Raw genomic sequence first — 24882 nt, 5'->3', positions numbered from 1 at the left:
AGAGCTATCTCCCAATAAGTACTGCCTACCTGGTATCTCCACAAAGCTACCCAACTGGCTTCCAAACTTACAACCCCCGATTCTCTCTCTAACTTATTTTTTTCTCTCAGTCTTCTTCTTTGTGATCATGGTATCTCCCCTGCCAGGTAAGTATCAGTCTTCTTCTTTGAATCTTTTCTCAATTCTCTAGGTCTCATAAGAGGGACAGCTGGGATTTAAACTGGGTCTTTTTAATATCTAAACCTGTGTACATTCCTTCATACTATGTGCTTCTACTACAAGTCCTGGGCAAGGTGGCCTTTAGGCAAGTGCAAATTGAAACAATTCACCTTAACATAATTGTTTTTGAGTTGCAGACCTTGGAAAACAATAGATGGGATCCTGTTTTGTAGTCACAGAAGTTTCCAAGTCTATTCTGGACAAAGTTATCAAACCAGGAAGAGATGGTAAAGATAATATGGGTTGGACAGAGGCACAGCTAAAAGGAGAAGCCAAGCCAGCTAGGGATCACTGTCAATTCAGCATCAACCATAGCAGGTTTCTCAACCGCGACATTATTGGCATTTGGGGCTGTGTAATTCTTTTTTTTTTTTTTAAATATATTTTAATTTATTTCAGAGAGGAAGGGAGAGGAAGAGAGAGACAGAAACATCAATGATGAGAATTATTGACCAGCTGTCTCCTATATGCCCCCTACTGGGGATCAAGCCTGCAACCTGGGCATGTGCCCTGACCAGGAATCTAAACGTGAGCTCCTGGTTCATAAGTCGACACTCAACCACTGAGCCACACCAGCTGGGCTGGGTGGGGCTGCATAACTCTTTGTGGCACTTTCCTTGTTGTCCTGTATATTATAGGATGTTTAGCAGCATCCTGAGCCTCTACCTACTGTATGCCAGCAGTACCCTTCTAGTTTTGATAACCAAAACTGTTTCTGGGAATTGCCAAATGTCCCCTTGAAGGTAAAATCTTCCATGCTCCACCTCCAACTGCACTACAGGGATGTACTCTGAGCTTTGTTCTGAAGGAAACAGAGAGAAACTTAAAAAAAAAGGATAAATAATAAAATATATCAAAAATTATGTTTTCAGATAATTTTTAGAGATATGGGAAAACAATAAAAGTATCAAAGGGTTTATCAAACTGTGTAAATGATACAAGATCCATCTGTAGGAAAAAAATTACATAAAAGCATGGAAAAAAAACAGGAATATTTAAGAATCATAATTATTATTCTATTGAATTAGCTTGCCAAGATCCAGGCACTATGTTAAGTGCTTCACACTAACCTTCTAATTTAATCATCACAATAATTCTGTTTTACCAATCAGGGAACTAGGGGTAACTTGAGCAATGCTATATAGCTGTGAAGACAGGTCTTGAAATTAAATGGATGAAGCTCCAATGTCCATCTCTTAACAAGTATTCTGCTTCATAACAAAGATAGTACACCCAACATTGACAAAGTTTATCTCTACACAATAGAATTAAAAGCGATTTTGTTTTCTTCTTTACATTTTTCTGTCTATTCCATATTTTCTACTATGATGTTTATTACCTCTATAATCAGAAAAAATATTAAGTAAAAGTTATGAAAACTACTTGGTAACAAGGAGAAAAAGAATTATTACATGTTAACTTGAAAAAACTCAATGTAGCCCTAGCCGGTGTGGCTCAGTTGGCTGGGTATTGTCCCATGCACCAAAAGGTTGCTGGTTCGATTCCCAGGCAGGGCACATGCCTGGACCGTAGGCTCCATCCCTGGTAGGGTGAGTGCAGGAGGAAGCTGATTGCATTCTCACATTAATGTTTCTCTTTCTTTCCCCACTCCCTTCCTCTCTCTAAAAATCAATAAAAGTATTTTTTAAAATTCAATGTAAAGTAGGATTACAATTATATAAAACTATACAGGAGATAAAACAGAGTATATGAAATACTAATAGTAATTGTATTATGGAGTGAGGACTAAAAAGTAATTTTTACTTATGTTTTCCATATTACTATTAATACTTATATTTTGTAATGGATAAAAGTTTATAATTAAAAGGAAGCAATCACAATAATCGATAGCAGGAGTGGAAAATCTTTTTTCTGCCAAGGGCCATCTGGATATTTATAATGTCATTTGAGGGCTGAGGGTCATACAAAATTATCAACTTAAAAATTAGCCTGCTGCCCTAGCTGGTTTGACTCAGTGGATAGAGCATCAGCCTGCAGACTGAAGGGTCCCAGGTTCCATTCCAGTCAAGGGTGCATTCCCAGGTTGTGGGTTCCATCCCCAGTAGGCAGGAGGCAGCCAATCAATAATTCACTCTCATCATTGATGTTTCTATCTCTCTCTCCCTTCCTCTCTGGAATCAATAAAAATATATTTTTAAAAAATTAGCCTGCTATATTTGGTCAGACATTTAATTAACTCACCCCTAATGCCTTGACCAATGATTTCGTGGGCCTTATAAGGCCTGAGGGCCAGACGTTCCTCACACCTGATCTATAATCTCACTACCTTGAGATAACACTGTTAACATTCAATAAATTCTTTCTAGTCTTTTTCTAAGACCAACATGATCACTTACAAACACTAACCCGAAGGAACCAAAGAGAATTCTTACTCAACCTGCAGATAACACTAAGTTGGATATGACAGTTAAAAACTGTATTCAAAATATGATCTTGAGGAAGAAAAGGAATGCAACTAACATTATGGAGTATCTGTCAGACAATGAAAAAGTGGCACTTCTGGTCTGAAAGCCTGGCTCTCCATGCCTGGACAGGATTACAATAGACAAGGTGCTTGGTCTTCCTAAACCCTTTTTTTTAATACCTATTTCCTAACTACTTTCCCACAGCACTTCTTTGAGAAAGCATGTGTGTGTGCATGCGTATGAAAACATTTTGTAAACTCTAAATTCCTGTATAAAGGTAAGAATTATTATTGTTCTAAGCCAACAGTAATAACAGTGGCATGTAATTCAAAAATCTTTTCAAGCACAAAGCAAAAAATATGACCCAAAAATAATTTCTGCGTGACTATGTAAATAACTACAGTGGGGCCTTGACTTACGAGTGTCCCGACTAATGGGTTCTTTGAGATACCAGCTGTCTCTTAGCCGATTTTTTGCATTTAGTTGATAGAGTAATTTGAGTTAACGAGCTCGGTCTCGGAACGAATTAAACTCGTAAGTCAAGGCCCCACTGTAATCTTGATTCAGATTTACCTACCTAATATACTGCTAATAAGCAAAGGTAAACTTTAGCTTTGACCTGCACAGAAAAACTTCTTTATGACTTGGATAATGCTGAAAGGATTCTCTGCAGGCAAAGGAGAGCCAGCCATCTGCATCTAGGGAAGCAAACTGGATCTCTTACCTGCAGCTCTGCTTCTAGGCCCAGTCGTCTGATAAAGGGATCAGTGACATGGTAGTGCCGCTCAAAGCTCAGGGCACCCCGCTCCTGGGGGACAGAAACAAAACATAGCTTCAATGATTTAATTCAACATGATTTATTATGTGCCTACTATATCCAGCACTTGTGCTGGGAACTACAAGAGTTAAAAAAGATAACAAGAAATCAGCTTGTGGGAGCTTGCACTACACTTGGGCAGGGATTAGAGAACAGAACAGAGTATATAAGTATTAAATTGTGCTTGCTGGATTACAAAAAAAAGGAAATGTTTCCATATTAGGTTGGAGTAGGTGGGCATCAACTTTAGGACACATACTGTGTGAGATATGTGAAGGAAAAACTTGCATGGTCCCTCCAACTCTATGTTTCCGTGCCTCTAGGAAATGGTCCTTACCCTTGAGGGCCACCAGTCTAATGAAATCACGAAAGTCAAATGGACAAAGTTCCAAAAAGATTCAGGGATGCAGAGGAAAATACTATATGAAACACAGACTAATGTGCACAAAGTACATGGCTCCCACAGAGGCATACACTCGATCTTTCTGGATGGCGGTCACTTATATTTTAAAGTGGTCACTCATATTTTAAAAGATTTTTAATTAAAAATTTTTTTTCAGCATTTACAACATTTTCAAAGAACATTCTCATGTTCTTTTGGATTTCATTCTCAAGATCAGCCTGCAGGCAGACAGATGTTACTATCATTTAACAACAGAAAGTGAGGCACAGGAGGTAAAATGACTAGTCTTCTAAGGCAGCTAATTAGGGTGGTGGTGAGATTTAGCTCCTGACCCCAGCTTAGGGTTTATATATATACACACACACACACACACACACACACACACACATATATACTAGAGGCCCGGTGCATGAAATTTGTGCATGGGTAGGGTCCCCTGGCCTGGCCAGTGATCAGGGCCAATTGGGGCCTTTCGGCTGCAGGCCAGGGCCTTTCTTTGTTCTGCACCACCCCCTGGTGGTCAGCACACGTCATAGCGAGCGATCTAACTCCAGGTCTTCCAGTCGAACTCCCAAGGGGACACTTTGCATATTAGCCTTTTATATATAGAGAGATATTTTTATTGATTTCAGAGAGGACGGGAGAAGAAGAAAGAGATAGAAACATCAATGAGAAAGAATCGTTGATCAGCTGCCTTCTGTACCGCCCCCTACTAGGGATTGAGCCCTGCAACCTGGGCATGTGCCCTGACTGGGAATCAAACCATGATTTCCAGGTTCATAGGTTGATACTCAACCACTGAGCTATGCTGGCCAGGCCCAGCTTAGGGTTCTTACTAGAGAAGCACATCATGGTTTGGTGTGCATTAAACCCCTGTGCTCCTTTACTGAGGGTTTCCTTGACAAAGTCTGGGCTACCTCTCTAAATGAACTTGACTCCCTAATCATCCACTCATCTCATAGTACTGGAGTGTCTTCTATGTACATCCTGCAAAGGACAGGTGCAGGCTTTGTTTGGTACAGGAGACCCTCGAAGAGAAGAAAGAGTCTAAGCTGAACTGGGACTAAAACTCTCCCAGGTTCTTATATGTTCAATTTAGCAACTGGAGCCCTGGCTGGTTTGGCTCAGTGGATAGAGTGTCGGCCTGCGAACTGAAGGGTCCCATGTTCAATGCTAGTCAAGGGCATGTGCCCAGGCTGTGGGCTCGATCCCCAGTGGGAGGCATGCAGGAGGCAGCCAATCAACGATTCTCCCTCTACCTTCCTCTCTGAAATCAATAAAAATATATTTTAAAAAATTAGCAACTGGAGCAGCACAAAGAAGCTACATTTACTCCTGCTGCAACTGCCACACATACATATGCATGTGCCCAAGCACGCACGCGCGTGCGCACACACACACACACACAGACACACACACAAATGTGCATACACATGCACACCATACTGATGGTTTCCCTCTCTCACTAATCTGTATTAATCTCAGCGACCCATGTACAAGCACTTGTACAGGGGAGTCTCCATGAATTTTATTAGTTCTAGTCCAGAATCTGTCACTAATTAGCTATGTGACTTTAGGCAAGTCACCAACTCTAACCCTCAGTTTCTTTGGCTAAAAACTGAACCTGTGGGGAAGAAAGGACCTCATGCTCTGGTTTAGAGGTTTGGGTGGCTTACCTTGATCTGCCTATTAATGAGGTCTCTAGTTATGTTGACTTTTGCCATCTTCTCTTAATGGATTCAACAGAAGGAAGCTAGATAAAGATCTTCAGAACCCTTGAGCATTCCAGCAAAGCCCAGGTCCGCAGGACATACATTTAATTACCTGGGGAGGGAAAAAAATCATCAAACCCTGGGGGATGGAATAAGGCAGCTTCAGAGTCCCGATTTCACCCCTAAAACAGCCCCCCAGCCTACCCAGTGAACTGGCTATTGCCTGTGATTTATGACACAGTGCTCAAGATCCTCCGGAGCAGTGGTCGGCAACCTTTCAGACCTCGCGGACCACCAGTGGTCCTCGGACCACAGGTTGGCAACCGCTGCTCTGGAGGACAAGTGGCATAGGGGAGAGGGAGACAATGACTCACAGCCACAGAAAGTATTGGAACAAACACCGAATAAGTCATGTATACTTCACCAGAAAATGGGGGGTTGGATATAAGTATAAAGGAAGATAGAAGCATATCCTGAAAATAAGACCAAGGTACACAGCAAGAAAGATGTCAAGTTTCACTTGCTCAGAATGCATTTGTGGCAACCAGTCTGAAACTTTTTCTAAATGTTATCCTTTTCCAGTTTTATTTTATTTTTGTATTTTAGAGAGAGGAAGGGAGAGGAATAGAGAGATAGAAGAAACATCAAAGTGAGAGAAACATTGATCGGCTCCCTCCTGCACTCCCCTTACTGAGGATCTGCCTGCAACCTGAGCATGTGTCACAACCAGGAATCCAATCTTGGTTCATAAGTCGATGCTCAGCCACCTAGCAACATTGGCTGGGCTGAAACTTTTAATTAATGCTTCAAATCTCTGACCCTCAGCTTGGTTCTCACCAAAACCAAATCAGTATCACAGACAGATCACGCAGCCCTCTAATAGATTCACAGAATCAAAGAATGGAGGAGAACCAAGATGGCGGCATAGGTTAACGCCGGAGTTTGCTGCCTTGAACAACTACTTCAAAAGTGAAACCAAAAAACGGAAGGGACATCACCCAGAACCACAGGAACGCTGGCTGAGTGGAAGTCCTACAACTAGGAGGAAAGAGAAACGAATACGGACACTCAGAGGAGGCACAGTGCTGAAGTCAAATTCTGAGGTGCGGAGTGCGCGGTTGGCGTTTTCAATCGGGAGGGAGTCGCAGACTCTGAGCTCCAGATCCGGGCGAGTCTTTAGGGACCCAGACTCAAACGGGAGAAGCGGGACTGTCTGGCTTCGGTCAGAGCGAGTGCAGCTTTCTCTCTGAGCTTTGCAGCGGGTGCTGGGACTCAGAGAGGCAGAGCCCCTGGGGACAGGACTGAGAGCCGCCATAACTGCTCTCTCCGGCCCACCCTGTTGATCCTGTGCGACCCGCCCCACCCAAGCCCTGCACACAGGCATTTGCCGGATAGCCTCAGGCAAACGCCAGATTAGCACCTCCCTAGAGGACAGAAGTTCTCTCACTGCTGACACAGCTGATTCTCATAGCCACTTGGCCTGGAGGTCAAACCCTCCCTGGAATTAGCTACAACAATCAAGATTTAACTATAAGACTGCGAACAAAGACCACTAGGGGGTGCACCAAGGAAGCATAACAAAATGCGGAGACAAAGAAACAGGACAAAATTGTCAATGGAAGATATAGAGTTCAGAACCACACTTTTAAGGTCTCTCAAGAACTGTTTAGAAGCCGCCGATAAACTTAATGAGATCTACAAGAAAACTAATAAGACCCTCGATCTTATATTGGGGAACCAACTAGAAATTAAGCATACACGGACTGAAATAACGAATATTATACAGACTCCCGACAGCAGACCAGAGGAGCGCAAGAATCAAGTCAATGATTTGAAATGCGAGGAAGCAAAAAACACCCAACCGGAAAAGCAAAATGAAAAAAGAATCCAAAAATGCGAGGATAGTGTAAGGAGCCTCTGGGACAGCTTCAAGCGTACCAACATCAGAATTATAGGGGTGCCAGAAGATGAGAGAGAGCAAGATATTGAAAACCTATTTAAAGAAATAATGACAGAAAACTTCCCCCACCTGGTGCAAGAAATGGACTTACAGGTCCAAGAAGCGCGGAGAACCCCAAACAAAAGGAATCCAAAGAGGACCACACCAAGACACATCATCATTAAAATGCCAAGAGCAAAAGATAAAGAGAGAATCTTAAAAACAGCAAGAGAAAGAAACTCAGTTACCTACAAGGGAATACCCATACGACTGTCAGCTGATTTCTCAACAGAAACTTTGCAGGCCAGAAGGGAGTGGCAAGAAATATTCAAAGTGATGAATACCAAGAACCTACAACCAAGATTACTTTATCCAGCAAAGCTATCATTCAGAATTGAAGGTCAGATAAAGAGCTTCACAGACAAGGAAAAGCTAAAGGAGTTCATCACCACCAAACCAGGATTATATGAAATGCTGAAAGGTATCCTTTAAGAAGAGGAAGAGGAAGAAAAAGGTAAAGATACAAATTATGAACAACAAATATGCATCTATCAACAAGTGACTCTAAGAATCAAGTGAATAAATAATCTGATGAACAGAATGAACTGTTGATTATAATAGAATCAGGAACATAGAAAGGGAATGGACTGACTATTCCTGGGGGGGAAAGGGGTGTGGGAGATGCGGGAAGAGACTGGACAAAAATCGTGCACCTATGGATGAGGACAGTGGGTGGGGAGTGAGGGCGGAGGGTGGGGCGGGAACTGGGAGGAGGGGAGTTATGGGGGGGAAAAAAAGAGGAGCAAATGTAATAATCTGAACAATAAAGATTTAATAAAAAAATAAATAAAATAAAATGTAATCAAGGTAAAAAAAAAAAAAAAGAATCAAAGAATGGACAGGAGATGTAATGGGACCATGTCCAATATCCAATCTAATAAAGAAATCCCTCTTCAATATCCTGATAGGTGTGCTTTCAATCTTATAAGCTCTTGAAGCAATCTATTCCTGTTTTATAATCTTGATGGCTAGAAAGGCCTAGTAATCTAATTTCTAATAATGTACCATAAGAAAACACAAAATGTAATCTAAAAGTTCCATAACCCTCCCCCAAGAAAGTTCTATACCCAAGCATATTCATCACAAATTTTGTAAAAACAAACAAAAAAATTTGCTTTTACAAGTTTCTAATGATACAAGGGTTAAATAATGTACAGCCATATTATATTATGCAGCATTAGAAATGCTACCTATGAAAGAAAAATATTTACATCACATCACATGTTTACATAACAACATGATGCTCTTTCAATAAATAATACTATCAGTTATTTTTTTTTTTCCATTATCATCTCTCTCGTAAACTTTTTCTTATGGAAAATTTCAAGCATAAACAAACTAGAATCTATATATATAAAAGGCTAATATGCTGTGTCTGTCCAGGCAATGACGTCATGTAGCAACGCCCCGCTTCCTTTCCCTAGTGACTAGCCTCCTTGGAGTTTCTTCAGTCCAGGAACACGACTTGCTTTATAGCCAGGCAGAAACATTTTACACTGTAACCAAATGTCTGAAGCGTTTTCCCATGCCTCATCTCATTTGGTCCTCACAGAAGTCCTGGAGTAGGTAGATATGAGACTCGGTGGAATCCTATTGTCTTTTCATTAGATAGAAAATGGAGTTTTAGAAAGCTTAGAAACTTGACCTGAAAAGAAGTAAGAAATGGAGAGGGAACCAAGATGGCAGCATAGGTTAACGCCGGAGTTTGCTGCCTTGAACAACTACTTCAAAAGTGAAACTAAAAAACAGAACGGACATCACCCAGAACCACAGGAACGCTGGCTGAGGGGAAGTCCTACAACTAGGAGGAAAGAGAAACGCAGACGGACACTCAGAGGAGGTGGAGTGCGCGGAGCGGGCTGGTGGCGGAGGGCGCGGTTGGCGTTTTCAATCGGGAGGGAGTCGCAGACTCTGAGCTCCAGATACAGGCGAGTCTTTAGGGACCCAGACTCAAACGGGAGAAGCGGGACTGTCTGGCTTTGGTCAGAGCTAGTGCAGCTTTCTCTCCGAGCTTTGCAGCCGGTGCTGGGACTCAGAGAGGCAGAGCCCCTGGGGACAGGACTGAGAGCCGCCATAACTGCTCTCTCCGGCCCACCCTGTTGATCCTGTTCGACCCGCCCCGCCCAAGCCCTGCACAGAGGCATTTGCCGGATAGCCTCAGGCAAAGGCTAGATTAGCACCTCCCTAGAGGACAGAAGTTCTCTCACTGCAGACACAGCTGATTCTCATAGCCACTTGGCCTGGAGGTCAAAGCCTCCCTGGTATTAGCTACAACAATCAAGGTTTAACTATAAGACTGCGCACAAAGACCACTAGGGGGTGCACCAAGGAAGCATAACAAAATGCGGAGACAAAGAAACAGGACAAAATTGTCAATGGAAGATATAGAGTTCAGAACCACACTTTTAAGGTCTCTCAAGAACTGTTTAGAAGCCGCCAATAAACTTAATGAGATCTACAAGAAAACTAATGAGACCCTCGATGTTATATTGGGGAACCAACTAGAAATTAAGCATACATGGACTGAAATAACGAATATTATACAGACTCCCGACAGCAGACCAGAGGAGCGCAAGAATCAAGTCAATAATTTGAAATGCGAGGAAGCAAAAAACACCCAACCGGAAAAGCAAAATGAAAAAAGAATCCAAAAATGCGAGGATAGTGTAAGGAGCCTCTGGGACAGCTTCAAGTGTACCAACATCAGAATTATAGGGGTGCCAGAAGATGAGAGAGAGCAAGATATTGAAAACCTATTTGAAGAAATAATGACAGAAAACTTCCCCCACCTGGTGAAAGAAATGGACTTACAGGTCCAAGAAGCGCAGAGAACCCCAAACAAAAGGAATCCAAAGAGGACCACACCAAGACACATCATAATTAAAATGCCAAGAGCAAAAGATAAAGAGAGAATCTTAAAAACAGCAAGAGAAAGAAAGTCAGTTGCCTGCAGGGGAATACCCATACGACTGTCAGCTGATTTCTCAACAGAAACTTTGCAGGCCAGAAGGGAGTGGCAAGAAATATTCAAAGTGATGAATACCAAGAACCTACAACCAAGATTACTTTATCCAGCAAAGCTATCATTCAGAATTGAAGGTCAGATAAAGAGCTTCACAGATAAGGAAAAGCTAAAGGAGTTCATCACCACCAAACCAGGATTATATGAAATGCTGAAAGGTATCCTTTAAGAAGAGGAAGAGGAAGAAAAAGGTAAAGATACAAATTATGAACAACAAATATGCATCTATCAACAAGTGACTCTAAGAATCAAGTGAATAAATAATCTGATGAACAGAATGAACTGGTGATTATAATAGAATCAGGGACATAGAAAGGGAATGGACTGACTATTCTTGGGGGGGGAAAGGGGTGTGGGAGATGCGGGAAGAGACTGGACAAAAATCGTGCACCTATGGATGAGGACAGTGGGTGGGGAGTGAGGGCGGAGGGTGGGGCGGGAACTGGGAGGAGGGGTGTTATGGGGGGGGGGGAAGAGGAACAAATGTAATAATCTGAAAAATAAAGATTTAATTAAAAAAAAAAAGAAGAAGAAGAAATGGTGGACCTTGAAAATGACTTCAGGTTTTCTCACTGTGCTGAATATAGTCAAACACTGCTGCAGTTAAACATTTTACCCTTTGTTCTCCCTGTGTGATCTACAATAATAATCTGCTTCATGTTGATATTTATTGCTGTGTTGCTGATAATTACCTGAAAGAGAAGTTGAGGTGCTTCACTGGGCTGGAAAAAGTTTAGCTAAATCAGAAAGCAGGTCTAATTAAGCAAGTTTATTCTATATCTATAAAAGGCTAAGCTGACTCGCACATGTGTGATACATATAAAGCTCTCACTGGCACCAATCGCACACGTGTTTCCATCTGTCATTGTTGATCATGAATTTGGGTCACACTTCTATTATCGAGAAAGGGAAAATAGTGATATTAAAATATTTCTTCTAATTAATTTCCTTTCAATGTGCACGAATTTGTGCACTGGGGCACTAGTAACAAGTATAATGACTTACCAAATGCCCATCACCAGCTTTGGTAATTATGAACATCTAGCTGATCAGGTTTTATCTATACTCCATCCAAGTCTCCCCTAAAGTAATTCTCATATTATTTCATCCATAGACAGTTCAGGTTTATATCTCTGAGAAACAAGGACAATTTTATAAAAGTAAGCATAATATCATTATCACATCTAAAAAATTAGTAATTCCTCAGTAACATTAAATATCCAGTCCATGTTCATATTTCTCCACTTGCTCAAAAATGTCTTTTTACTGTCATTGTGATTGAATTAGGACTCAAATAATGTCGACACATTGAGTGTTGTTGTCCCTTTTAATCCATGACAATTCTTCCTCCTCTTCATTTTTTCTGTCATTTATTTGCTGGAGAAATCATGTCACTTGGTCTAGAGAATTTCCCACATTCTGGATCCACCTGATTGTGCCTTTGTGAAGTCCTTTAACATGTTTCTCTGTCCCCTATATTTCCTGTAAACTAGGATGGTAGAATGCAGGTTCAGTTTTTTTACAAGACTACTCATAGCTAATGCTGTGTACTTCCTATTACATCCCATCAGTAGTCATATACCATCCTTTGCCTCTCTTTTTGTGATGACAGTTATCTTTTTTTAAAATATATTTTTATTGATTTTTTTTACAGAGAGGGAGAGGGAGAGAGTGTTAGAAATATCAATGAGAGAGAAACATCCATCAGCTGCCTTCTGCACACCCCCCACTGGGGATGTGCCCACAACCAAGGTACATGCCCTTGACCGGAATCGAACCTGGAACCCTTCAGTCTGCAGGCTAATGCTCTATCCACTGAGCCAAACCAGTTAGGGCTCTTTTTGTGATGACAGTTATCTTTTAAAAAGGAAATACAGGGCATGGCAAATGTAAGTTTACAGTTGTCTGTATGTAAAGCAATATAGTAATTAATATTATGCACTTACTATATACCAGAAATTGTGCTAACTGCTTTATATTCATTCATTCAAGAAATGAGCACAAGAAGCGTCTATTATATGCCAGCTACTATTCCAGGCCCAGGGAATACAGCAGTGACGAAAACAGGCAAGTTCCTTACTCTCATGGTACTTGCATTCTAGCAGGAGGGGATATATAAAATAAAAAATAATACAAATAAAATAAGAACATATCCAGTAGTGAAAAGTGCTATGATGGGAAAAACAACAAAAAACCACAAGTTGATATGGGAGATTGATGGACTACTTTTAGACTTGAAGTCAAAGATGATGAGGTGCACACGTGTGTTTTCTGGTTGCCCAGCATTTGAACCCCTTTCTATATTTTGCTAGTTCCCCATCTAATGAGTCTGATTAGAGGCAGAGCGCCCTCCCACTATGAAGTAAAAATGGTGGAGACTTAAGATTCTCTTTCCGAGGCTCCTTTGAAACTAGAGTGTGTAAACACAACCCTGGTTTTGCCAACCTGGCACATCAGCCCCAGACCTTAATTGGGATCTGGTATCAGGAGTCAGAGGACACGGAGAGTCCATGCTGGCAACAAGGGGCAGCTACAATGGCCATGAAGGTCCAGTCAGCTGGTGATAGTGATATTAGCTATATAAGGGGTGGAAGTGACTTCATGGACTGGTTCTGTGAATAATTTTGGCTGTGGGTCTTGGCTGCTACCCAGTTTGTTCTAGCCCAGGGGCGGGCAAACTTTTTGACTCGAGGGCCACAGTGGGTTCTTAAACTGGACCGGAGGGCCGGAACAAAAGCATGGATGGAGTGTTTGTGTGAACTAATATAAATTCAAAGTAAACATCATTACATAAAAGGGTACGGTCTTTTTTTTTAGTTTTATTCATTTCAAACGGGCCGGATGCGGCCCGCGGGCTGTAGTTTGCCCACGGCTGTTCTAGCCCATTCTTCAGGCCTGGCTTTGTGGCCTTCCATGATATTTTGTAAGGTTCCCTAACATCCTTTCAATAATCAGCCAGAATTGGTTTCTGTGGCTTACAACTACAAACCCTGCCCAATGCAGAAAGGCTCTCTGAGAAGATGACATTTAACCTGAAACATGAATGACAAGAATCACAAAGAACTAACTAGGGGAGGACCCTTCTGAGGAGACAGAACTAGTGCTATGGCCATATAGAAAGACTGGCTCAAAAAAAAGCTTTCACTGTATGGTAGATGCTATTACTATCATTTTACAGATGATGAAATAAAGTAATAGACATGAAACGATTTTCACAATGTTACACAGCTAATAAACTGGAGCTGGGACTCTAACTCAGAATTGTATGCATACTATTAATTTCCTAGAGCAGTGGTCGGCACACCGCGGCTCGCGAGCCACATGCGGCTCTTTGGCCCCTTGAGTGTGGCTCTTCCACAAAATACCACGTGTGGGCACGCATGTACAGTGCGAAATTGACTTAAAACTTTAAGTTTATTAAGTTAATTTTAGGGAACGTTGTGGAGTGAAAGAAGATGTAGTGTTGAGGATTGAGAAAGGTATGTTGAGATGGTTTGGACATACAGAGAGGATGAACGAAAGGAGATAGACGAAACAAGTATACAAGACGAGTGTGGATGGGAGAGTTGGAAGGGGTCAACCTCAGTGAACGTACCTCAATCAGATTGAGGACGTTTTTAGCAAAGGCCAGCTTAGGAGTACCCTAATTAAGTTAATAACAATGAACCTACCTATATAGTTTAAGTTTAAAAAATTTGGCTCTCAAAAGAAATTTCAGTCGTCGTACTGTTGATATTCGGCTCTGTTGACTAATGAGTTTGCCGACCCCTGTCCTAGAGTAATGATCACTATGAGAAGCCACCAAAAGAGCCAACTAAATTGTCACTACTCATTCACTAATTTTCTTAAAACATTAACTGAGAATTTACCAAGTATCAAGCACTGTGCTAGACATGGGGCAGTACTGAGATAAAAGACATAGAACCTATACTAACACAGCACAGAGTCAAAGGCAAGGGGCTTTACATAAGATTGGTGTGTGGCTTGGAAATACTAAAAGGAAAAATCAGAGAAACCAGACAAGCAAAAAATCACTATAACATAGGTAAATAGTAAAATGGAAACTGGAATTTCAAAACACTACCAGACTAGTATGCAGAGGTTTCCAACACCAAACATCAAATTTAATATCTCAGTTGGTATTTCTGTTCCCATCATGAGATGAAATGATAGCATATCGGCAGATAGCTCATTCTGGATCACAGCCCTCCCCTCTCAAGAAAACAGGAATTCAGTGCCTTTCCAGAAATGCTTATAGGCAGATAGGCACAAGTGGAAATACTTCTAAGCAGGGATTATTTAAAAGATTAACATTAGGAGGAAATACCCTCAAATCTACCAAAAACATAACTAGCGCCAAGGGTATGTACCTGGGGTGCATCCCCGGCCCCAGTTAGGGGAGACAACCAATTGATGTTTCTCTCTCTCTTCTCCTCCCTGTCCCTCCCTTCCAATTTTTCCAAAACTCAATGGAGCCCGGCTAGCATGGCTCAGTGGTTGAGCATCGACCTATAAACCAGGAGGTCACGGTTCGATTCCCGGTCAGGGCATATGCCTGGGTGGCAGACTCGATCCCCAGCAGGAGGCAGCCAATCAATGAGTCTCTCTCATCATTGATGTTTCTCTCTCTCTCTCTCTCTCTCTCTCTCTCCCCCCCCCCCTCCTTTCTTCTCTGAAATCAATAAAAAATATTTTTTAAAAAATCAGTGGAAAAAATATCCTCAGGTGAGGATTAACAACAAAAATAAATAAATAAAATTCAGCCCTAACCGGTTTGGCTCAGTGGATAGAGCATTGGCCTGCAGACTGAAGGATCCCAGGTTCGATTCCAGTCAAGGGCATGTACCTTGGTTGCGAGCACATCCCCAGTAGGAGGTGTGCAGGAGGCAGTTGATCGATGTTTCTCTCTCATCGATGTTTCTAACTCTCTCTCTCCCTTCCTCTCTGTAAAAAAATCAATAAAATATATTTAAAAAATAAATAAATAAATAAAATTCAATTAATTCCATTTGGAGGAATTAATCTACTTCATAACAAAGGGTACCAGTAACATAGCCTGAGGTCAACCAGCCTTAGAAAAAAGGACACCTGGAGAAAGTACTCATCTGGAACCAGGGATTGAATGCTAATATCCCAAACACACATCAGGAACTACCTATTTCACGTGTGCCATGTCCTTGTTCAGGCTCCGGATAATGTGGCAGAAAGAGAAACAGACTTAAAATACTTACTGAATTCCAGCCTTCTCATTGTGTCAATGAGTACATTCCAAAACAAAATACTTAGCCCTCTGAGTTTCAATTTTTTTTAAAATCCTCATGTGAGGATATTTTTCCATTGATTTTTAGAGAGAGTGGAAGAGAGAGGGAAAGACAGAGAGAAATACCGATGTGAGAGAAACATATCAATTGGTTGCCTCCTGCATACACCCTGACCAGGATATGCACCAAAATGTTTGCTCTCTGGTAGGACAACCGGTGTCTTTTTCTCTCTGTTGCTCTGTATTTTCCAAGTATTGTAAATACTTGCTGCTTTTATAATAATATAAAAATAGCTGTTAGGAACCAGCTTTGGATTGAAAAAAACTTGAGTTGGAATATGGCTCTACTACACACTAGGGTGTGTGATCTTGGGCAAAACTATTTCGCTTTAAGTTCCTGGGTTGGTTTTTTTCTTGTTTTTGTTTTTTTAACCTGCCATGTAGGTATATGTACTAATATCTATCTCATAGGATTATTGGAAACATTAATGAGATGATACATTGTAAAACAGTACAATACCTGACATGTGGCAAGTGTTCAAGAAACACTTCACCTGTTACATGGAGATAATAGTACCTATGTTAGTGCTGTTGTGAGAATTACATGACACAACTGGATAATTTACTAAGTGTGAGTGACAGTATTATTTCCGTTAAGAAAAAAATTGTTTAAGAAAGCTTCCTCTAAGACAGTGGTTCTCAACCTTCCTAATGCCGCGACCCTTTAATACAGTTCCTCATGTTGTGGTGACCCCCAACCATAAAATTATTTTCATTGCTACTTCATAACTGTAATTTTGCTACTGTTATGAATCGTCATGTAAATATCTGATATGCAGGATGTCTTTTCATTGTTACAAATTGAACATAATTAAAACATAGTGATTAATCACAAAAACAATATGTAATGATATATGTGTTTTCCGATGGTCTTAGGCGACCCCTGTGAAAGGGTCGTTCGACCCCCAAAGGGGTCGCGACCCACAGGTTGAGAACCGCTGCTCTAAGAGAAACGTCAATGTGAAAGGGACATATCAATTGGTTATCTCCGCACACGTCCTGACCAGGGCCAGGGATCAAACCTGCAACTGAGCAATCCCTCATACCTGTGGACCCAACACAATGGACTAATGGACTGCAACTAGCCTAATGCTAAACCAGACCCAGCTCCACCATGGAACAGAGACGTTTTCTTTTAAATATATATAAAAGACCCACTTTGGTCGGGCTGGCATGGAGATTTTTGATGCTGGCTTTGCTTCTAGCTCTACTAAATTCCCAGCTGCACATCTTTCAGGACTGGATTAAGTGAAATGGGACTTTAGCAACACAGAGATGTAATTCCATGCAAAAAATAATAATAATAATAAGGAAGGAAGGAAATTTGTGTCACTCACACAAATTTCACTCCTAAATATATACCCAAAAGAAATGAAAACATGTCCACATGAAGACTTGCGTATGAATGTTCACAGCAGCATTGTTTATAATAGCCCAAAAGTAGAAATAACCCAAGAGTCCATATCCGTCAATGGACAAATAAAATGTGGTTGATCTATGTAATGGAATATTATTCAGCCATATAAAGGAATGAAGTTCTGACTCATGTTACAACTTGAAAACATTGTTAAGTGAAAGAAGCCAGTCACAAAAAGATACATATTGTATGAATCCATTTATATTAAATATCAAGAATAGTTTACGTAAAGCTACAGAGACAGAAAGATCAGTGGCTGTCTAGGGTTGAGGAAGAAGATGGGAGTAATCAGGGGCAGGTGATGAAAATGTTCTGGAATTAGATAGTGGTGATGGTTGCACCACTTTGTAAATATATTAAAAACTGCAGAATTGTATACATTAAAAGGCAAGATTTTATGATATGTGAATTATATCTCAATTATAAAGAAGTCCCCAAACCCTTTCTTCTTTTCTCTACTTCAAAATCACAACTTATGAAAAGAAAATTTAGTCTTGACCCTTTCCTTTCTTTGTGTGACTCCTACCTTGAACTGTAGTTATTTATGTGGCTTCTTTCTTAAAACACTAAAAGCATCCTGAGGGCCAGCTGTTCATCTGATTCATCTATTGATCCTTTTAGGTCTCCAAGGAGTGATATGGGCTTAATGGGTGCCAATAAATACTTACTGAATAATAGCATGACTACCTTACATACATGTAGTGTTTTATACCTATCAGGGTACTTTTGGTCATGCTTTTAATTTGAACTCTACAACAATCCTGTAAGGAAGCTATTATCATCCCATTTAACCAGGGAGAACTGAAGCACAGTGTTATGTGGTGCTGAGGAGAAGTACTGGACTGCATCTACAGTCTGTGCTCCAGGCCAGGCTTTGCCTCTCACTGGCTGTATGACCCACAGTGAGGCATTTCACTCTGCTAGCCCGTTTTCCCATCTGTAAAATGGGAGGTAGACTAGGAGATGAGCTACAAAACCCCTTTCAATGCCTCTCTCCTGATTCTAAGGACACACTGCTCGGTAGTAGTAGGGAGTGGAGCTTGAACTCCCACCTTTCCTCTGGGCATGCTGCCTCCCACAGCAGGGAATTGCCCTAAGCAGGAGTGACAACTGACCCCTTTTCAACATTATGAATTATGCAAAAGATATATGCACGTTTCCTTTCACTATTTGTGGTGGTTTTCCTGTTGGAGCATTCCTATGGTAAAGAAAGATAAATGCACTTCCGATGCTTAAAGCTCATTGGAACTAGCAAAATAAAATGAGTTGGGCAGTGGAGTCTGAGACACCTAAGGTTCCAATTCCAGTTCTGCTATCTACTTTCTATGTGACAGCATTTCTAAACCTGGGTTTCCTAATCTGTAAAACAGAGATAGTAATGCCTACCTTTGCAGAGTGATACATGGAAGAGCCATACATGTAAAATACCTGCCACTGAGCCTGGTAAATATTTATTGAACAGTCTAAGCATTTTACAAGTGTCATCTGACTACTACTCATAACAACCCTATGAGACAGGTACTATTATTATCCTCATTTTACAGATGAAGGGTCTGAGGCATACAGAAGGTCATTTGCCCAAAGTTAGAGTTATTAAACGAAGAGTCAAACTAGATAGTTTAATTGCAGGACCCATGCTGTTGGCCATTAAAAAAAGTTACTATTACCATCTGTAATCAGGCCATGTCCAAGCAGTCTTGCATAAAAGAAATTTTGCCTCCTACCATTCGTTAGGGTTAAGCTAAGGAATCACAATCACCTTGACTCTGCTGGTCTCAAACACAATAAAGAGAGCATTTCAGATAAACACCAATCAGAAAGGTTATATGCACCCCTATGTTCACAGCAGCACAATTTACAGTAGCTAAGATTTGGAAACAGCCTAAGTGCCCATTGGCAGATGAGTGGATTAAAAACCTGTGGTACATCTGCACAATGGAATACTATGCTGCTGTAAAAAAAGGATTTCTTACCATTTGCAACAGCATGGATGGCTCTGGAGAGCATTATGCTAAGTGAAATAAGCCAGTCAGAGAAGATAAATATCACATGATCTCAATCATTTGTGGAATATAATGAACAATATAAACTGATGAACAAAACAGATCCAGAGACAGAGAAGCATCGAATAAACCATCCAACCTCAGAGGGAAGGCAGGGGAGGGGGGAGTAAGAGATAAACCAAAGGACTTGCATGCATGCATATAAACATAACTAATGGACACCGACAGTAAGCGGGTGAGGGCATGTGTTGGGGGGTGGGAGCAGCCAGTGAGAGGTCAATGGGGGAAAAAGATATATGTAATACTTTAAACGGTAAAGAATTTAAATTAAAAAAGAGAGAGTGCATTTCAGGGTCATGGACTAAGTTGGCACAAGGTCAGCATCTAAAAAAGGTGTGCTCGGTAGGACAGGCCTATCAGCAAAGCGTGTTTGGAAAAGTTCTTTGACATCTTTGAGGCTCCAGGCTCAAATGAGGTGTCCATATGGGGCTGACAGAAGCTTTTTAGGTGGAAGTCAATCCTAAGAAATCGTTCATTTGTGGGAGACTCTGGATGAAAACTAACCTTGATTCTTCTCTGCCTGAACAGGTTCTGTTTTGCCATGTGAGCTTTGTGAAATTTCCTTGATGTTTTCAGAAGTTTGCTTTTCAGTGATCACAGCTAATTCTCCTGCCTTCTAGGGCCACAATTACCTTCTGATAGTAGAAGAGAACAGAAAGAGAAAAGGGAGCATATTTTGATAATGCTGTCTTCTCTCACTGTTTTTATGAGCATTCACAGTCTTGGATTTTGCCTTCTTAACCCTGCTATGACTCAAAGTATTTCTCATAAGGAAGCCTTTGAAGTTTCACCCTCTAACTTTACTTCTAGCAGAAAGGTCAAGGGACATTAAGCCAATCAATGTGGAAATGCATCCTTCTATTTCAGTTATAGCTGTGTTACATACAGATGTCTGACTCAAGAGGGAACAGGTAAGTCATCAGCACCCGAACAGGCCTCAACTTATGAAGTTACCTGACCAGAAATGCCTGACTCCCATTCTGAGAAAGGCTCTCTAAAAGATTCTGGGATAGCCCTAGCTGGTGTTGCTCAGTAGATAGAGCGTCAGCCTGTGGACTGCAGGGTCCCAGGTTCGATTCCAGTCAAGGGCACATGCCCAGGTTGCTAGATCCTCAGTAGGGGGCATGCAGGAGGCAGCCTATCAGTGATTCTCTCTCAACATTGATGTTTCTCTCTTTCTCTCTCCCTCTCCCTTCCTGTCTGAAATCAATAAAATATTTTTCAAAAATAAAATTTCTAGGATAAGCAGTTCTATGCTATCTGAAAATAGAATCTGGATGTTATAAACAAGAACGAAATTCTACCATGGTCCTGATCCTAACACTGCCTCCAAAGAGCCTCTATATAGGTCTGATCCTGTTCTGTGCCCCCGAACCCCAAAATGGGTTTAATACCTCCCCAGATGGCTACAGGGAGATTAAGGTTCTTGGCATCTAGTTCTATCACAGCTCTAACAATTGTGACCTTGCTCATCCTAAAGTAAGACTTTAAATTAAAAATGCAAAAAGTGATCCCTGATTCTGACTCTAGAGTAGGGTGAGAATTTTCTTTCTGCAAGGCCTTTGGCACTAACTCCTATACTCAAACCTGTTGACTGAATCCTCCTCTTTTTTTTTAAATATATTTTTATTGATTTCAGAGAGAAAGGGAAAGGGAGAGAGAGATAGAAACATCAATGATGAGAGAGAATCATTGATTGGCTGCCACCTGCAGGCCCCCTACTGGGGACCAAGCCGCAACCCAGGCATGTGCCCTTGACCAGAATCGAACCCCGGGCCCTTCAGTCCGCAGGCCGATACTCTGTCCACTGAACCAAACCAGCTAGGGCTTGAATCTTCTTATTCAGGCCTCAAGTTTTTAAGGTATTAGTCACTAATGCCACAAAGCCCGTTGAGGAGTCGGCAGCTATTACTAATAACACAAAGAATGAACCCCAGAGTTCTCAGGGTTTCAGTCAGGTCTGAATTCACCCTGAAGAAACCAAAGTATCCCTTTACTCCCAAGACTAGACTCTTGAGGGCAACCAGTGAGGTCTAGTGAAAAGCATATATTACATCATTTAGTCCTCATAAGCCCATTGTAAAGTGGGTGCTGTCACAAGTCTCATTTCACAAAGAAAACTAGCTCAGAGAGGACATAGGATTTACCCTAGGTCACACATCTAAGAAAGTGCAGACACAGGCTCAAATATCAGCCCTGTTTTAAAAAAAACAACAAAACAAAACCAGCCTACTACTACTTGCTATGTAACCTCCAGTATATATTTTTTTAATTTTCTGGAATCTCAGTTTCCTCATTTGTAAAGTGGGGATAACAATACCTGAGGATTAAATGAGATATTATAGGAAAAGTGTCTAGCAAGTGCCTGGCACAAAGTATTGGTTTTTTACAGATCAAAAGAATGGGACTTTGACATAATTTTCACATAACAGAATTTAGAGTACTAAAAGATCACTTAGTCCAATTACCTACATAAATATGAACTTCTCTACAATATCCGTGATAAGAGTGGCAAAGCCTCTCCTTGAATACCTCCAATAGTGGGTAGCTCACTCCCTCACAAGGCAGCCCATTTTGCTTTTGGAAAGCCAAATTCTCTCCTATCAAGCTGCCTCCCCTCTTGGAATTTCCATCCTTTGATCCTAGTTCTGACTTCCAGAATCACACAGAGAAAGTCCAGTTCCCTTTCCACGTGACAGATCTTCAAGTATCTGAAGGCAGGTATCATGTTTCCCAGACTCTAGCTTTGGTCCTTTCAGCTCTTCCTCATGTGTCACAGGCCTAGAAGTGACAGATCTGGGTTTGAATTCTGAGCCTTCCCCTTACTAGCTGTGTGACCTTAAGCAAGTTATTTAAAATCTCTGAAGCTGTATCTTTTTTGTGTTGTTTTTTGTTGTTAGTACTCACCCGAGGACAGTTTTCCACTGGTTTTGAGAGAGAGTGGAAGAGAGAGGGAAAGACAGAGAAATATCAATGCCTCCTGCAAGAGCCCTGACCAGGCCCTGGGCCGGGGAGGAGCCTGCAACCAAGGTACGTGCCCTTGACTGGAATCAAACCTGGGCCCTTCGGTCCACAAGCCGATGCTCTATCCACTGAGCCAAACTGGCTAGGGCTGAACCTGTATCTTCATATGTCTAATGCAGAAAATGATTTTCACCTCACAGGGCAGTCATGAGGATTAAATTAGTTAAAGTAAGAACACTACTTAGGACAGAACCAAACAAATAGCAGTCACTTTTTAGGATGTATGTCAACTACTATATCTCTCTCAAAGTAAATCAGAATTAAACATAACACCAAGGGACTGGTTTCTGATGGCAACTGGCAGGGCCTGGGTTTTGAAGAGCTGCCTGAGAAGAAAGCACAGCCTAGGAGCTATGTGGGCCATCTGCAATGGCAGCCCAAAGATGCAGCGGAGAATCTGGAAAGGCGAGGATGAAGAAAGATAAAAACGGGATGTATCATTAAACCAAAGAAAAGGTAATATCACCATTTACATGCTTTCTATTACTTCCTCTCTGAAACCCAGGACGCCACCTGTGAGCCACATTTCCTAATTCAGAAAGGAGAGAAGAAAATAAAAATAATTAAAGTCACAGTTCTGCATCTTTGGCCCCTCCAGATCCACAGATGTTTAGTGGGGACCTTCAGTTATATCCTTTAAGATCCTGAAGTTCAGATGTGTGAAAATACCCTTCACAGGATATCCCAGGAGTCAATACTGACTTTCTTCCCGCTAGAAAAATTGTCAGCTGTGTGACCACTCAAACTCAAAACTGGCAAATCGGAAATGTTAATACCATCACCATAATCTACACATATTTTCTTTCTGTCAGTAATCCCAAGGGAAGGAGTCCCAGGCAGAAATATGAATTGTTGTTCAGTTATTCCACAGTGTTGACCCAAAGCACTGCTACTACAAATTGAGATGTGACTTGAACGTAAGTGTCCCCAAATAGGTCAAAAGAAGGAAGGATAGCTGGACCCCAGAATTATTAAAGCAGCATGATCACAAACCATGGCAGAAGAGGTAATTCCTGCCTGCCAATGAAACACCATAATCTATAATGAAGAAATCCACTGTTAGTCTCAGACTCAGCCCAAAGGAACCCTAACAGTTACCCTTAGTCTGTCATAGAGGATCTATCAACAGCCAAGATTCAATTAAATCCCTAAAAAATATAGAAATTACAGCCCTGGCTGGTGTGGCTTGGTTGATTAGAGCCATGGTCGGCAAACTGCGGCTCGCGAGCCACATGCGGCTCTTTGGCTCCTTGAGTGTGGCTCTTCCACAAAATACCACATGCGGGTGCACACGTACAGTGCGATTGAAACTTTGTGGCCCATGCGCAGAAGTCGGTATTTTGTGGAAGAGCCACACTCAAGGGGCCAAAGAGCCGCATGTGGCTCGCGAGCCGTGGTTTGCCAAGCCGCAGTTTGCCGACCACTGGGTTAGAGTATAGATCTGTGCACTGAGAATTGCAGGTTTGATTCCCAGGGCACATACCCAGGTTGCAGGTTCCATCCTGGGTCAGGGCGCGTACAGGAGGCAATTAATCAATGTTTCTTTCTCACATCCATGCTTCTCTTCTCTTCTCTTCTCTTCTCTTCTCTTCTCTTCTCTCTCTCTCTCTCTCTCTCTCTCTCTCTCTCTCTCTCTCTCTCTCTCTCTCTCTCTCTTCCTCCCTCATTCCCTTCATCCCTCCCTCCCTCTCTAGAACAGCCATGGGCAAACTACGGCCTGCAGGCCGGCCCGTTTGAAATGAATAAAACTAAAAAAAAAAAAAAAAAAAGACCGTACCCTTTTATGTAATGATGTTTACTTTGAATTTATATTAGTTCACACAAACACTCCATCCATGCTTTTGTTCCGGCCCTCCGGTCCAGTTTAAGAACCCATTGTGGCCCTCGAGTCAAAAAGTTTGCCCACCCCTGCTCTAGAATCAAGAAAAAACATATCCTTAGGTGACGAGTAAAATCAACAAGTGCATAAAAATTACAAGGAAGAATAAGGCAGAACGCAAACCAGAAAGAGCCTCAAGTAGTTCCTTGTCCTAGTGAACAGAGACTGACCGCTCAGGACTGTAAGGCACAGAAAAGCTCAGCGCAGGCCACTGGGAGTACCTGTGCCCTACGTGGGGATTTCATAATGTCTCTAAGTCAAGACATGCCCTCAGAATAGTTTTCTTCTCAAATCTGTTTCAGGCTTTGTTAAAAGGAAACTCTTAACTGTGACTTCACCCTGATCATCTACCCCATCCCTGGGAAGAATGGGGAAGCTACCGCCAACCTGCCAGGCTTCTGCACTCACCGGAAACTTTCAAGTTGCTCCGCCACTACCTCGGGAAGCTAAAGAACCTCACCGAAGAAAAGGACTTGGGGTGAAATAGTCCAATGAGGCTGCCAGGCATTAACCCTAAGTCCCCACACCTTTCCGTAGAGACCTGGTACACCCGCAGAGGAGGCGAGGGCACTAAGCCAATG

The 24882-nt window shown here is 41.7% G+C and overlaps 1 protein-coding gene across 7 annotated transcripts in view; it reads right to left on the bottom strand.

Annotated features, from left to right (window-relative positions):
- Positions 1-24882, bottom strand: part of WDTC1 (WD and tetratricopeptide repeats 1) — a 53698-nt gene that overhangs the window by 27541 nt on the left and 1275 nt on the right. For 4 of the 7 annotated variants that reach the window (XM_036348784.1, XM_036348785.1, XM_036348787.1 and 1 more), the window contains exons 2-3: positions 5542-5689; positions 3370-3453 (exon numbers count right to left, since the gene is read on the bottom strand). In XM_036348784.1, the coding sequence (XP_036204677.1) occupies positions 3370-3453; positions 5542-5589 (132 nt within the window). In that variant the 5' untranslated portion in view covers positions 5590-5689. Of the gene's footprint in view, positions 1-3369; positions 3454-5541; positions 5690-11144; positions 11188-11603; positions 11732-19902; positions 20034-22888; positions 22947-24882 lie in introns of those variants that run through there. The other 3 variants (XM_036348781.1, XM_036348782.1, XM_036348783.1) reach the window with 3 other exon arrangements.

This window comes from Myotis myotis, unplaced genomic scaffold, assembly GCF_014108235.1.
Source record: "Myotis myotis isolate mMyoMyo1 unplaced genomic scaffold, mMyoMyo1.p scaffold_m19_p_2, whole genome shotgun sequence".
In the NCBI taxonomy this organism is placed as follows: domain Eukaryota; kingdom Metazoa; phylum Chordata; class Mammalia; order Chiroptera; family Vespertilionidae; genus Myotis; species Myotis myotis.
Note: the sequence above shows the minus strand (reverse complement) of the source record. Positions and strands in the feature narration are given on the sequence as shown.